Genomic DNA, 14269 nt, shown 5'->3' with positions numbered 1-14269 from the left:
CCATAATTTAATCGTAATTTTAATTCCGTAATTTAATCGTAATTTTAATTCCGTAAATATAGTATTTTTAAATTATTTTTATTGCGGCTGGCCTAAATCTGATGTGGCAGGTGAATTTTTAGTGTTACTATCGTGGCATAGAGAAAGTGGCTGACATATGACTGACCTATTGTATTTGATATGTTCTAATATTTGATTTGTTAGCTAAACAACACTCACTAAACCCTAATCATTTAAATACCATCATCGCACACACATTCTTCGCTGTCTTTCTCTCTCCCGGTATCTCCCATTTCTCTCTCTAAACCCTAGAAACAGAAATCAATACGAATTAATAGACCACGGAATCTTCTTCTCCTGGGGTTTAGATTTTATCCGTCCTTGTTTTCTTCGTGCGTGTTTTGGGGATATAGAATTGCGGGATGGATCTCCCTAGCTTGGCTCTGATCCTGCAGGGCGCACTCAGCACCAATCCCGACCAACGGAGGGCAGCTGAAGAGAGTCTCAATCAGGTTCTGTTTTCGATTGCTTCTGCTTCAGTTTTTACTGGTCGCGCTATGCTTTTTTTTGTTATAGAATTTTTGGATTGTAGGAGCTACGATGAATGAATTCAGTGGCAGTATAGATTCTCAGTTTGCATGATTGATGCCTGTGTTGCTGGAATTGAGCGAGATTTGACTTTTGTGAATAGTCGGTGTACCTTTGGCAGAGTCTGTTTTTTGATTGGTCCAGCTTCAGTTTTGATTGGTTGCGTTATGCATGTTTGTTACAAATTTTATTTTGGGTAATAGGAGCTAAGATGACTGAATTTGGTGGCAGTATACTTTCTCGTTTTGCATGATTGATGCTCGCGTAGCTGGAATCTAGTGAGATTTGACTTTTGTGTATAGTCGGCGTACCTTTTGTATATTTAATATCTGATTGATCCTGCTTCAGTTACGATTGGTTGCGTTATGCGTTTTTTTATCATAGAATATTTGATAATAGGAGCTACGATGAATAAATTCAGTGGCAGTACAGTTTCTCAACTTGCATGATTACACTTGTGTTGCTGGAATTGAGTGAGATTTGAGGTTACACTAGCTTTTGATTGAATCCGCTTCAGTTTTGATTGGTCGCGTTATGCCTTTTTTTTAGGGCTACGATGAATGAATTTGGTAGCAGTATACTTTCTCAGTTTGCATGACTGATGCTTGTGTCACTGGAATTGAGTGAGATTTGACTCTTGTGTGTTGTCGGTCTACCTCTTGCAGATTCAGTTTGCACCCCAGCATTTGGTGAGACTGCTGCAGATCATAGTTGAAGCCAGCTGCGATTTAGCTGTTAGACAAGTTGCTAGCATTACCTTCAAGAATTTCATTGCTAAACACTGGGCTCCTCATGAAGCAGGTAAATTTAGTAATTGGGGGAAAAGTTTAATCTACTGCATCTTTTCCTGCCAAGTGTACTTTTAGGTTTCAGGTTATTGGTATACATGGAAATAGTCAAAGGAAGAGTACTTTTGAGTTTGAATATCGTTTGCTATTGTTGTTAAAAGTAGTGACTATCTTGACTTAAAATTCAGTTGCATTTTTGTTTTGTTCGATTTGCTATAAAGTTTCCTACTAACTTTATAGTGTTCAGTGGCAAGCCAAAGGCTTCCTTGTACCTGTTTGTAAGACCATACATAATGCTTAAGAGAGTTCTATAAGAAGTACTAATAAAAGATAATATCTTTCGGATCCGTCCCAAGCATTTGCAGCTCCTTTTTTCTGGAGATTTGCTGCAAGCATTGGCAGATTGCTGTTGTCCATCTCTCAAGAGCTGGCTTTGTTCTTTTTAATGAAAAGAACTGATACTTTTTGATAAAATTTAATTGTGCTAGCCAAATTACTTATATGCTTTTATGAACTTCTGGTTAATACTGAGAATAATCTTGTTTCACGGGGCTTTAGGCGAACAATCAAGGATCTTGCCTGAGGACAAGGAAGTTGTGAGACAGAACATACTTAACTTCATTGCTCAGGTTCCACCAATTCTAAGGTATCATTACCTTTTTCTCCTCTGGTACAAAATGCAAGTTTCGAGAGGAAATTCTTGGTAAATGCATCACAAGCACACATGTACATAAAGTCAGCATGTTATAGGGTGCTGTTCGTGCCTTTTGATGATACAATATGATTAGTAGTGCATTTATGTCAAAGCAGCTATGACACTTGAATGAATTGGTGTAGAGTGACCTTTTATATCACTGACTTTGGAATTTAACTCCCATCCTTAAACAGAGCACAGCTGGGTGAGTGCTTGAAAACAATTATACATGCAGATTACCCAGAACAATGGCCAGCTCTTTTGCACTGGGTGAAGCATAATTTGCAGGATCAGCAAGTTTATGGAGCTCTTTTTGTGCTTAGGATTCTCTCCAGGAAATATGAGTGAGTTCATATGCTGTTCCCTATCTCTTTCATTTTAATATCACTCGTTTAATACAGAATAGAACTTAAGGATTTATTTCAAAAGAATATATTTTCCGTAGAAGAATCTTTTGTATAACTTTTTTTGTAATTTGATTGATATGATAACATTGTTTGTGGTCATGCTTGTGCTGATTGTTTTTTGTCATTTGCAGGTTCAAATCAGACGATGAGAGAATACCGGTTAATCACATAGTGGAAGAAACATTTCCTAATCTTCTTAACATATTTAGCCGGCTTGTTCAGGTTGCGAACCCTTCAGTTGAAGTAGCAGATTTGATCAAGCTGATTTGCAAAATATTCTGGTCGTCCATATATGTAAGCTCACATTCTCTATTCAAGCTTATTTTCTAGGACGCTAGTTACAGTCTGTTGCATTAGAGCCATTATTATTTTTCCAGGTAATAGTTTACAACCATTATTGAGATAAAAATACCTCATGCCTGGGAAATTGCTCATTTATATTTTTATCCAGATTTTCATTTTTTTAAAGCTGACTATGACATCTTTTGAAAGTCCTACCATAAAATAGCTCTATGTTATATTAAACGCATTTGGTTCCTGCTCTGTCATACGTGTCTCATCCCTCTCAACTATTTTGGTACCAGTTGGAGATCCCAAAGCAGTTATTTGATCCAAATGTATTCAATGCCTGGATGGTTCTTTTCTTAAATATATTGGAGAGGCCCGTCCCTGCAGAAGGACAACCTGAAGATCCTGAGCTAAGAAAAACATGGGGATGGTGGAAAGTAAAGAAGTGGACAGTTCACATATTAAACCGCCTTTACACTCGGTAGGTTCTTATCTACCATCATTCTGTGGCCATGCAGGTGACTTGGACCTCTCACTAGTACTCCTGTTTTCTCTTGTTTTTCCCAGGTTTGGGGATGTGAAACTCCAAAATCCAGAAAACAAAGCTTTTGCCCAAATGTTCCAGAAGAATTATGCAGGGAAGATTTTGGAGTGCCATCTAAATTTGTTGAATGTGATCCGAGTTGGAGGCTATTTGCCGGACAGAGTTATCAATCTTATCCTGCAATATCTTAGCAATAGGTTTGTAAAGTGATCTTGTGTTTTGTTTTTTTCTTGATTACTCACTCAGTTCCGGTTACCCTGGTTCCATGAGCATATATTCATGTCTGAGAGATAATGGGTAACAAAACCTTTCAACTAAATCCAGGTGTAATTTATGAAACTGAACTTCAACCTTGACCATTAGGTTAATTTCAAACTTTAAGACCACTGAGTTAATTTCAAACTTTAAGTTGATTAAGTAGTAGTTTATTAGATTGAACATGTTTTTCATCCTCTAGGTGTGTTAAGAGTAAACATATGCTACAGCTAGATATTCCATATAATATGCACCATACCATGTCAGAATGTTGATATTGACTTTATCTAAGATTCTAAGGTTAAAATTGACGAGGTTAGAATATATAGCGTTTAGTTTAATTGAAATTCCCCTATAGAAAGATTTGTATCCATTCAGTTGATTTCTTGATACTTGAATCAAGTTTGGCCATCCACTTTGGAATGATTTTGATTACTTTCTGTATCCATCCAGTTGATTTCTTGATATTTGAATCAAGCTTGGCCATCCACGCTTGAATGATATTGATTACTTTCTGATCACTTCACATCATATAGATAGAAGTTAACGTGCTTTTAGATTGTACGATTCTGATCTTCTATTGATCTTTACAAGTCCTCTCCGATGTACCCAATATTTTGCAGTATCTCCAAAAGTAACATGTACAATCAGCTGCAACCAAGACTTGATGTTGTTCTTTTCGAGATCATCTTCCCCCTGATGTGCTTCGGTGACAATGATCAAAGGCTCTGGGAGGAAGACCCTCATGAGTATGTGAGGAAGGGATATGGTGAGTTAACACTGCCATCTGTTAGAGTTTTTTGCTTGGATATTTGAACCATTTTTGATATTTGTATATTTTTTTGTAGACATAATTGAGGATTTATATAGTCCTAGAACTGCTGCAATGGATTTTGTCAGTGAGTTGGTGAGGAAACGCCAAAAGGAGAATCTTCAAAAGTTCTTATTCTTTATTGTAGAGGTTTTTAAGAGGTATATACATCTTGGTGTTTAATATTAATTGAGTGATACAAATATGTTGTATTTGATATTAAGTGACACAAATAAGTTGTATTTGATCGATAGAAATATATTGGCTTATTCTTAATCTAGATATGACGAGGCAGCACCAGAATATAAGAACTTCAGACAGAAGGATGGTGCTCTTCTTGCTATTGGAGCTTTGTGTGATAAACTAAAGCAAACAGAACCATACAAATCTGAGCTGGAGCGAATGCTTGTACAACATGTTTTCCCTGAGTTCAGCAGTCCTGTAGGACATCTTCGAGCAAAGGTAAGTTTCACTTTTTTTTTTGTTTGTACTCGCTCTTGGTTTTAGCCGGTGATGAAGTTAAATATTTCATAAATCCATCTCTTTTTTGTTCCAATGTATTCCTCATAAGACTGATGTATAAACACAACCTAATCCCGCTGAATTTTGTGTATATTATATGATGAGTGAAGTGTAGGCAGATTAACTTATTTTTTCCACAAAAATTTTAATTGAACGTAAACATCATTTTTTTGTAAATTATGATGCTATCATAACACTTGATTTATGACCTTTTCACTTATCTAATTAAATTGAACCTTGCTGTGTTTACTAGGCTGCATGGGTTGCAGGACAATATGCACATATCAATTTCGCTGACCCGAACAACTTCCGAAGAGCATTGCACAGTGTTGTGGCTGGGATGCGTGACCCGGAACTTCCTGTCCGTGTTGATTCTGTCTTTGCATTGCGTTCTTTTGTGGAAGCCTGCAATGGTACATTTACCTGGTTTAGTGTTGTCTTATGTTTCTTATGTTTATCTTGACTTGTTACTGACTTCGTTTTTTTTTAAAATTTACAGACTTGGGCGAGATCCGCCCAATTCTTCCACAACTACTTGATGGTACATCGCAAAACAAAGTCCTATACCTTTTTTTGTCAAACACGGAGCATGCTAGCTAACTTTCCTTTTCATCTTAAATCTTATTAGAGTTTTTCAAACTTATGAATGAGGTTGAGAATGAAGATCTTGTGTTTACACTCGAGACAATTGTTGATAAGTTTGGAGAGGAGATGGCTCCATATGCCCTCGGCTTGTGCCAAAACTTGGTATCACTTATTTTTTTGTTTATGAGTATGTTGGTCTTCATTATTTGTTTTGTCCTCTTAATAATTACACTTGATTTCCAGGCTGCTGCATTTTGGAAGTGCATGAATACCGCCGAGGCAGATGAGGAAGGTGATGATCCTGGCGCTTTGGCTGCTGTTGGTTGCCTACGTGCCATAAGCACAATCCTTGAGTCAGTCAGCAGCCTACCTGATCTATTTATACATATTGAGCCTACGTTATTACCTATAATGCGCAGAATGCTGACTACTGATGGGCAAGGTAACTGACATTTCCTTGTCATGTTTAGTGATTACTGTGTTGTATTTTGATTTTGGTGCTTCTATGTTTCCTTTTAAAATTTGTCAAAACTCATATTTGCACTAAACCATTCCTTTCAGATAATTTGTCGAGTCCATTTGCAACCATCATAAAATTGAGTATCATTCAATCATTCATAATTATACAACTCATTCATTCTGCTTTTCATATCTTATTTTTATATTGCAATAGTTTGGAAGTAAACCCCTCTTTGTTAACTTCCACTAATATCTTATTGCCAATACAGGATGTGCTTCTTATAGATAGGTTTTGTATTATTTCTACCTCAAAATACATGTTAGATGTCTCTCACTAATATAATCCTCTTTTATACCTTATGTAATTCCTAATCCTATCATCCCTGATGTATTTCAATCCCGTGATACTTTTTGGTCATATAATTTGGGGATTCTAATTCTCACTGTATCAAAAATTTATAATGTAACACTTTAAAACAAAATTTCGAAGGATTTTGACTATGTTCATGTTTCTTATTTTTGATGAGATAATTTATGCATGAAGATGTTTGATTGGTATACCTGAGATTGAATGTTTTCACCATTCATCTTTCTTGTTTGCTTCAATGCATTCTTTTCAGAGGTCTTTGAGGAAGTGTTGGAGATAGTGTCATATATGACTTTCTTCTCACCGACAATATCGCTGGAGATGTGGAGCCTTTGGCCGTTGATGATGGAAGCCCTGGCTGATTGGGCCATTGATTTTTTCCCAAGTATGTCGCAGTTTTCTGGCAATGATTTTTGTGATAAAAAAATTGCCGTCTGTTTGAGTTTGTTCATTATGCTTCTTAATATTCCTTTCTGTCAGTTTGCACATGTTTGGTTTCCTGCATGTATCTTAAGATGCGGTGCTGTAAATTGATTCACTTTCCCACTGTACTTGTGATACATGCATATTCTCTTAATTCAGTTTTACCCGAAGGATACTTCTTTTGCTAATATAATTCTGATTCTGATGCTGTTTATGTTATGTGTCCCACTTTATCTTGAATTACGAGGTGATTGAAATATTGTTACTTTATTTCACTTCGTCAAGCTTCCCTTACTCCTTGTTATTTTTGTGGAATTCTCAGATATCTTAGTGCCATTAGATAACTATATATCAAGAAGTACTGCACATTTTCTCACTTGCAAGGAACCAGATTACCAGCAAAGCCTTTGGACCATGATTTCATCTGTAAGTTAGTTAGTGCTTTATCAAATTTTGGACCTGACCCAATTTATTTTTTCTGACTACTATATTTGTGATCCTGCAGGTCATGGCTGATAAAAATCTGGAGGATGGCGATATTGAACCTGCGCCTAAGCTCATTCAAGTATTATTCCAGAACTGCAGAGGTCAGGTCGATCACTGGGTTGAGCCATACCTACGGATAACTGTGGAGCGCTTGCGTCGTACTGAAAAGCCTTACTTGAAATGCCTATTGATGGAAGTGGTAAGCATGCTTTTCTCAAGTTATTTCCAAGGCTGTTTGGCAATATGGAACTTGTGGGATGTCATTATTAATGACATCTCAGTATGCATCTTCTTGTGTTCTTTGATTTACACCATGTGGTTGTGGCCAGTTGTTTATAATGAAAAGGCAATATCTTTTGACAGGTTGCTGATTCATTGTACTACAATGCCTCGTTGACACTCATCATACTGCAAAAGCTTAATGTTGCCACAGAAGTTTTCAATCTTTGGTTCCAGATGTTGCAACAAACGAAGAAAAGTGGAGCACGAGCTAATTTTAAAAGGTTCTGGTACATTTTCTTGGTAGTATTTCATCTCTGCTTAACGGTGAAATGTTACTTATATATCCTTTTGTTTTCAGAGAACATGATAAAAAGGTATGCTGTTTGGGATTGACATCCTTGCTCCCTCTTCCTGCTGATCAGTTACCAGGAGAAGCATTGGAGCGTGTTTTCAAGTCTACACTTGAGTTGCTTGTTGCTTATAAGGATCAAGTAGCAGGTTCGTCCTTTAGTAACTGAATTATCCACTGCTAATTTTCTCAAATGGCTCTCTGGGCATCCTCTTCATCTACTTGTTATCTAATATAGATTAGGTAACTGTTAGTTCCTTTGACATGATTATATGCAGCTCATCCCCAATTATATTCTCTCTATTACCATAGTATTTTTCGTATATTTGTTTATATATGGTCTGTTGCAACAGAGGCTGCTAAGGAAGAGGAAGAAGACGGTGAAGAAGATGATGATGATATGAACAATTTCGAAAGTGATGACGATGAAGATGGTGATGATACTGACAAAGAGATGGGTGTTGATGCTGAGGATGGTGACGAAGCTGAGAGCGTTAAACTTCATAAGTTGGCTGCCAGGGTGGGTCTTTAAAATAATTGTATTAGTAGCTTTGATCCTTCTATTCTCTAGTTTAACCTGGCTCAGCTTGGACGGTGATAAGAAGCTACTACTGTTGAATAAGATAATGAAATTTGGTTTGAATTGATGATTTAAGTTTCATTTAACATGTTGCATATAAATAACTTAGTCAGACTGGGACATGAAGCTTCATATTAGGGTACTGAATAGATTCTAAAAGCCATAGCTTTTGCTGTTTCGGCGATGATTTCTGAAAATATTCATGGTATCTTCACTTACTGTATGCAGGCCAAGGCTTTCCGTAGCACTGAATTTGATGATGAAGACTCAGATGATGATTTCAGCGACGACGAAGAGTTGCAATCACCAATTGATGATGTTGACCCTTTCATTTTCTTTGTGGATACTATCAAAGGTAAGCTGCTACCGTTTATTTTATATCATAGGCATTTTTTTACATATTACTGATTCCTGCCGTGTTTTATTCTGTAGTTCTGCAAGCATCAGATCCTTTGAGGTTCCAGAACATTAGCCAAACGCTTGATTTTCACTATCAGGCTCTCGCTAATGGTGTTGCACAGCACGCTGAAGTGAGAAGGGTGGAGATTGAAAAGAAAAAATCTGAAAAAGCCACAGGTGCAGTTGCTGCTGCCTCGTGATGGGCCAGTCGGAAATCTGAACTCACCCTCTGAATTATTTGGTTAGTCAGTGTCTGAAGGAAATCAAGGGTCGTCCAATTTCCTATTTTCCCTGGTCGCTCAATTGCGGCTCGCGGAGTCTGTTTATATTTGGTCAATCGGTTCCAGTTTTTCTAGGTGGGATCCTGGATTTGATTTTGTTGTGAATTGGTTCTTCTACATCAGAATGTTCCTTTCGCCCGCCTGCCTGTTGGTCATTGCGGGTGTCCGCCATTTGTACCATTCTTATACGAACGACAGTCTCTCGTCAAGGTAAAAAAAGTTGATACTGTTTGGAAATCCTTTCTGTTTTGGTTTGCCAGGAGGGTGAAATGCATAAAAGTTTTGCGATGCGTATGCATCCCCAGTCGTGTCGGGAAATGTGGTCGATGCAATGGATGTGGGTCATGTCCTAAAATTTTTGTCTCTGGATGTTGTTGTGTCTATTTGTTTTTTAAATCATTGGGTCTGTCTAGTTGTTGAGAGGTTATGATCTTCCTTGAGGTGCAGTGAATAGTTGAATTTTCTGCGGAATGTAAAACTCAACTGTATTCTTTTCACCTTTTTTCTTATCATTTTGGGAGAGCGCAAAAATATTCAATTCATTCACTCACTTTATTTGAAAGTTTGTTTTTCTCCATTTGTTTTTAAATAAACAACTCATTTCAGCTGTACAATAATCTGATAGCATCATATATTTTGAATAGTTGTGATGTTTGGTCTTGCTAAAATTTAATTTAATTTGAGCTGGTTAATGACACTTTTTGCAGTAGTTTTATTATAATGATTTATGTAAATATTAATGCAAAATTGGTAAATTGACACGGATTGAAAAAGAAATTGGATTGCATACAAATTTTACTAAATACAGAGGAAGTGAGGAAATTTTAAATACATATATATAGGGTTTTGATCTATGCAAAACTAGATTTAAATATAAAAACACAGAACGATATCTAGGGCATTTTTAGGTCATAGTTAGTTTATATTTAGGTCATGCTAACAAAGCATGACTTAAAATGATCTTACCATGACATTAAACCCAAATCTTATAATATGACCTAAAACTCCTTAATTATGACCTTTCGTGTTTTTTCATAATTATTGACTATTAGATCATCTAATTCTATGGCCAAGATCTGGGCTGCATTTCTGGGTTTAAGGGCATTCTTATTTTGATCACCTCCCTATATATATATATATATATCGTGCATAATTCTTCACAAACAAAACATAAATTTTCTACCAAAAATTATTCATGCATAGTTTTGGTTAAATATAACAAGTGACATAACAACCCACAAGAATATTAAACCCCATAGAAACGTGGCTTCAATTTCAAAAGCGCTGAATAAAACAATTAAACACTGCAAAAGCATCAACATTCAACTGTGAAGGTTAGTGTTTCTGCTCCATTAGGAATACAAACCTCAAAATTATGTTCTTGCAATCATCAATACATGCAGCAGAACTCGAAAGTAGAAATCTGCATATTTTCTCAAACATATCCCTCCCTAATAGAGTAAAGGCAACACAATGCTTGTCTGCAAACTACACCAGAATAAAAGGTAAATATTGGTCTGCCTGCAAACCGTAACAGTCTGCGTTTTTACTTTCAGGTACATACTTCTCAGGGGGAAAGGCGCTATTGTCGACTCCTCCACTCGTACATGACATCAATAAAAAAAGTAACCATGGATATTCGTCAACAATGTCATCTACCTCTTTCATCTTTTTCTCTCCTATGATGGTCTGAATGAGTATCTCTATCTCGGCCTGACCTACCATCCTTTTCCCTGTCTCGGCCTGACCTCCCTTCCTTTTCTCTACTATACGTATCTCTATCACGGCCTGACCTCCCTTCCTTTTCTCGACTACTAGATATATCTCTATCACGACCTGACCTAGCTTCCTTTTCTCTAGTATATGTGTCTTCACGGTGATGGGATTCAGACTCATATTTTCTTGATCTATTCTCATTTCTCCAATCACGTTCTACGTTGGAGTTTGGCTCATTGAAGCTGGATCTCGACCTTCTATCAGTACTTGAGCCATCGCGTGCATCCTTATGCTCCAACTGTGTTTTCACCCCTCTTCTCTCATCATCTTTTGCATTCAACTCAGCTCTTTCATTATTGCCATTCCCCCGTGGACGTTGATAGTCATCATTACCTCTATGGCTAGGTCGTCCAGACCTTCTATCCATTTCTGGATTTTTAAACTTGTCCTGCACCCACCTTGAAGGTTTATCTTCTTCTGCACCCCATCCTGTATTAGCAGCTCTCTGGTCCAAAGAAAAAATGAAGCTTTATGAGAGGGTTGGGGAATTAGTGCTTGATGGCAGTGCAAGGGGGTCTTGCAAGAAAAGTGACATAGCAATCACCATGGCCAATCACACGTTGAAACAAATAAATGAGAATGAAAAGGAAATAAGGAGCTTAAGTGCTTAAGCAACCACTGCCGTGACCAAATACTTTAAGAAACAAAACAATACCTACAGCCAAGACAATCAGTCTGTTGAGATTTAATTGTACTAGGCCATATAACCAAAAAGTTTAACATGAAGCACTTCCCTGCTTCTCAAAGTAGAAAAATAAATCATACTGACATAAGAACATGTTCGGATGGATATAAAGTAGAAATTCAAATCATATGAAGGGATCTACAAGTGATTAAGAGAGAAATATCTAGTCTGGTGAAGCTTTTTGGATCTTGAAGATTTGGAGAACAAACAAATGAGCTTATTATTGAAAACATGTAGTTGTACATGAAATGGTTCGTAGAATTTGCTACTCGCATTACTCTGTTTATATATTTGGTCCATGTTTCCGGGACATGATCAACCTTAGAGCTGGAAGGCTGGATACTAATTGGTTAAATAGTTTTCTGACAAGTGGTCAGTGTGACATGACATGATTAGCAGAATATTAAAAAATTAAACAAAATGATAAGAGAAAAACAGAGATTGAGCTAATCTTCTAATAGCTTTTTAGATAATTTTCCAAATGCCATGGAAGCATAATTGCCATCTGGTTGAACAACAGTTTGCTGCACTATATTCTTCTTGAGCTGTTGAGCACACAATAAAATTCTCTATTTTGAATAAAGTTTTGAGGACAAGAAAATAATCAGATACTATTTCCCAACTCTTGCTCATTTAGGTACTACTTTATTTCAGCAATTTAATTTCAAAAGCAACCATAACTCTCAAAACCCAGGAGGCTGGAAGTGGAGTGCTACAGCCCACTTCACCTCCACCAATTTCGATATCAGCCTTGACCATATTGTCATCTTTCGGCCGTGTTTCCATCTTTTAACTACTAGGTAGAAGCTAAGTTCAGTTTTGAAACGCCTCGGGTTAGTCATTGAAGCAACCAATAGGTAGGTAAGGATTTCAAAGCACTAATCCCCTACGTATGATTGAATGCTCATCTCTTACAATAATTTGCTGACACTATGCAAGTTTTTTATTGAAAAACATAAAATGTAAAACACCTTTAGCAACTCAACAACATTCTGAATACTCCATGGTAATATATCCCTAGTCCTGTTCAGTTTCATCCTCTAAACTCCATTTTTATCAACAAAATATGTAATCCTGATGGCATTTAGCTCAGAATAATACAAACGTCATGTACCCAAACAATCATACCAACAGCTATGAACATTTTAACCATAAACTCAAAATCAATTTATTAACTATCATGTTTTGTTTCTTAGAGAACAATTTAAAACATTAAACAAACAAATTTATCCCCTAAAAGTTAGCAGAACACATAATGAAGAGCGAGTAAAAGAAGTCCTCTCATATGCATACTTGTTCATCATGAGAAAATTTGCAGCTATCTCCGCGGTTGCATTCTCCTTTCTGAAAAGCTCGACAGACACCTCGTTCCTCCCTCTTCTGCTGCCTAGTCTCCTCATCCTCTTCCTCCATCTTTTTGTATTTGGTCACGTGATCAACCCTAATAGTCCGGCCCAAAATTTGAGCTCCATTTAAATTGTCTGCACATTCACCCAAAATAAATACTTATATGATTCCACGATTACATCTTCACAAAAATAAGACAGAACTACGACGTATATTGACATTTGACTGACCAACAGCAAGATTTGTGCTCCTTTGATCCTCATACGCAACAAAAGCAAAACCTTTCGACTTTCCAGTACCTTTGTCTCGGATTAGATTAACATCCACAATCTCCCCATACCTACATATGAATTGAGCAAACAAATCAGATCCCATCAAAACAGTAACATACAAAACAAAACAACGTACACGTACACACACGGGAAGAAAAAGAAACACACTTACTGCGCAAAGACGGCAAGGAGATCACCTTCAGTCAAGTCAAAAGGGATGCCACCAACATAAACATAAGCAGAGTCTCTATACTTAGCATGCCACGAAGCATCTTCTGATATTCCTAGGGCTGCCTCCTTTTTGTTTATATTCTGAATACGCTTCACCAATGTCAATGGATTCATGGATGTATAATGAAACAGAAGCCCTGCAAAAGCAAGAAAATGGAAACGAAAAGTCAGTATAATAGACAAATTTCTCCTTAAACCTAAACACACACACACGCACAAAGATGTCGCTGCAATCAGGTCAAAAGACAAAATAAAATCCACAATCTATGAGTGAAGCGTCGAAGAGCAAAGAGAAATCAGCGATGACAAAGGAGAAATTGAACTGTTTCGAATCCCTAATTTTCGCATCCTATTCAATTTGTGGGTTCAATAATGAAAAATACAACCATTTACTGAATCAAATACGAAATTGCGTATGCTCGTTATCAAATGATCAATAATGGTAAGAGTATTGACCTCAGATATTTTGAATCCACAACAGTGATGGAGTGAAATGAGAGAAGAAGAAGAATAGTGCGCGCGTTGGATTAACTGTGGTTCAAGGAAGGGCGCGTTTGGTTTGTAAGATAATGGATTCCTGAACACTTTACGTATCTCGGCCCCACAGAAAGTGCTTAACATTCATTACGTATGTCATTTCTTTGGTTCTATACTTTTTTTTACATGTATCTTATAAGTTTCGCAACATTTTTTTCCCTCTCATTTAACACCCGCAAATTATTATCTTTTCACTTAACTTCACTAGCATCTTTTTTTTTAACTTTATACTAATATTCTACTAATTAAATTGATATATGAATAAGTAAAAATATAAATATCTAAGAAAAACATAATTTAAATATAGATACAAACCTAACAATTATATATACTGCCTAGTTTGCATTTTTTTGGTTTTAAATATGTACTCCGT

General features: G+C 36.7%; 2 protein-coding genes across 3 annotated transcripts; one reads left to right on the top strand and one right to left on the bottom strand.

Annotated features, from left to right (window-relative positions):
- The first annotated feature begins 269 nt into the window (after positions 1-269).
- On the top strand, positions 270-9625 carry LOC148933810 (importin beta-like SAD2). Its single transcript, XM_089063161.1, has 22 exons — positions 270-512; positions 1254-1389; positions 1935-2022; positions 2265-2414; positions 2609-2771; positions 3062-3246; positions 3333-3506; positions 4188-4333; positions 4413-4536; positions 4657-4837; positions 5151-5310; positions 5397-5438; positions 5526-5644; positions 5726-5924; positions 6562-6693; positions 7054-7157; positions 7237-7416; positions 7581-7720; positions 7798-7937; positions 8142-8308; positions 8597-8723; positions 8801-9625. The coding sequence occupies exons 1-22, from the start codon at positions 423-425 to the stop codon at positions 8965-8967; spliced, it is 3114 nt and encodes a 1037-aa protein (XP_088919287.1). The 5' UTR covers positions 270-422; the 3' UTR covers positions 8968-9625.
- Positions 9626-10345: 720 nt separating this feature from the next.
- LOC125224255 (RNA recognition motif (RRM)-containing protein) lies at positions 10346-13966 on the bottom strand. 2 transcript variants are annotated; one of them, XM_048127627.2, is made up of 5 exons: positions 13816-13966; positions 13301-13496; positions 13087-13196; positions 12803-12990; positions 10346-11269 (listed from the first exon to the last, which is right to left on the bottom strand). In XM_048127627.2, exons 2-5 carry the CDS (start codon positions 13471-13473, stop codon positions 10700-10702), a joined length of 1041 nt encoding a protein of 346 aa, XP_047983584.2. In that variant the 5' UTR covers positions 13474-13496; positions 13816-13966; the 3' UTR covers positions 10346-10699. The 2 variants fall into 2 exon arrangements, with proteins under 2 accessions (XP_047983584.2, XP_088918493.1); XM_089062367.1 differs by lacking the exon at positions 13816-13966 and adding an exon at positions 13577-13790.
- Between the last annotated feature and the right edge of the window lie 303 nt (positions 13967-14269).

Source organism: Salvia hispanica, chromosome 1, assembly GCF_029641045.1.
Source record: "Salvia hispanica isolate PSC_SH4W2 chromosome 1, Shi_PSC_v1, whole genome shotgun sequence".
Lineage (NCBI taxonomy): Eukaryota > Viridiplantae > Streptophyta > Magnoliopsida > Lamiales > Lamiaceae > Salvia > Salvia hispanica.
Note: the sequence above shows the minus strand (reverse complement) of the source record. Positions and strands in the feature narration are given on the sequence as shown.

What these genes read in the sequence shown, in the direction of transcription:
- LOC148933810 (XM_089063161.1), top strand. Translation starts at nt 423, where the DNA reads ATGGATCTCCCTAGCTTGGCTCTGATCCTGCAGGGCGCACTCAGCACC. An exon ending in TCGGCTTGTGCCAAAACTTG is followed by an intron (nt 5,645 to 5,725) that starts GTATCACTTATT and finishes CTTGATTTCCAG; the next exon opens with GCTGCTGCATTTTGGAAGTG. An exon ending in TTCATAAGTTGGCTGCCAGG is followed by an intron (nt 8,309 to 8,596) that starts GTGGGTCTTTAA and finishes TACTGTATGCAG; the next exon opens with GCCAAGGCTTTCCGTAGCAC.
- LOC125224255 (XM_048127627.2), bottom strand. Translation starts at nt 13,473, where the DNA reads ATGAATCCATTGACATTGGTGAAGCGTATTCAGAATATAAACAAAAAG. An exon ending in GAGCACAAATCTTGCTGTTG is followed by an intron (nt 12,991 to 13,086) that starts GTCAGTCAAATG and finishes GTGAATGTGCAG; the next exon opens with ACAATTTAAATGGAGCTCAA. An exon ending in AATTTTCTCATGATGAACAA is followed by an intron (nt 11,270 to 12,802) that starts GTATGCATATGA and finishes TCTTTGGACCAG; the next exon opens with AGAGCTGCTAATACAGGATG.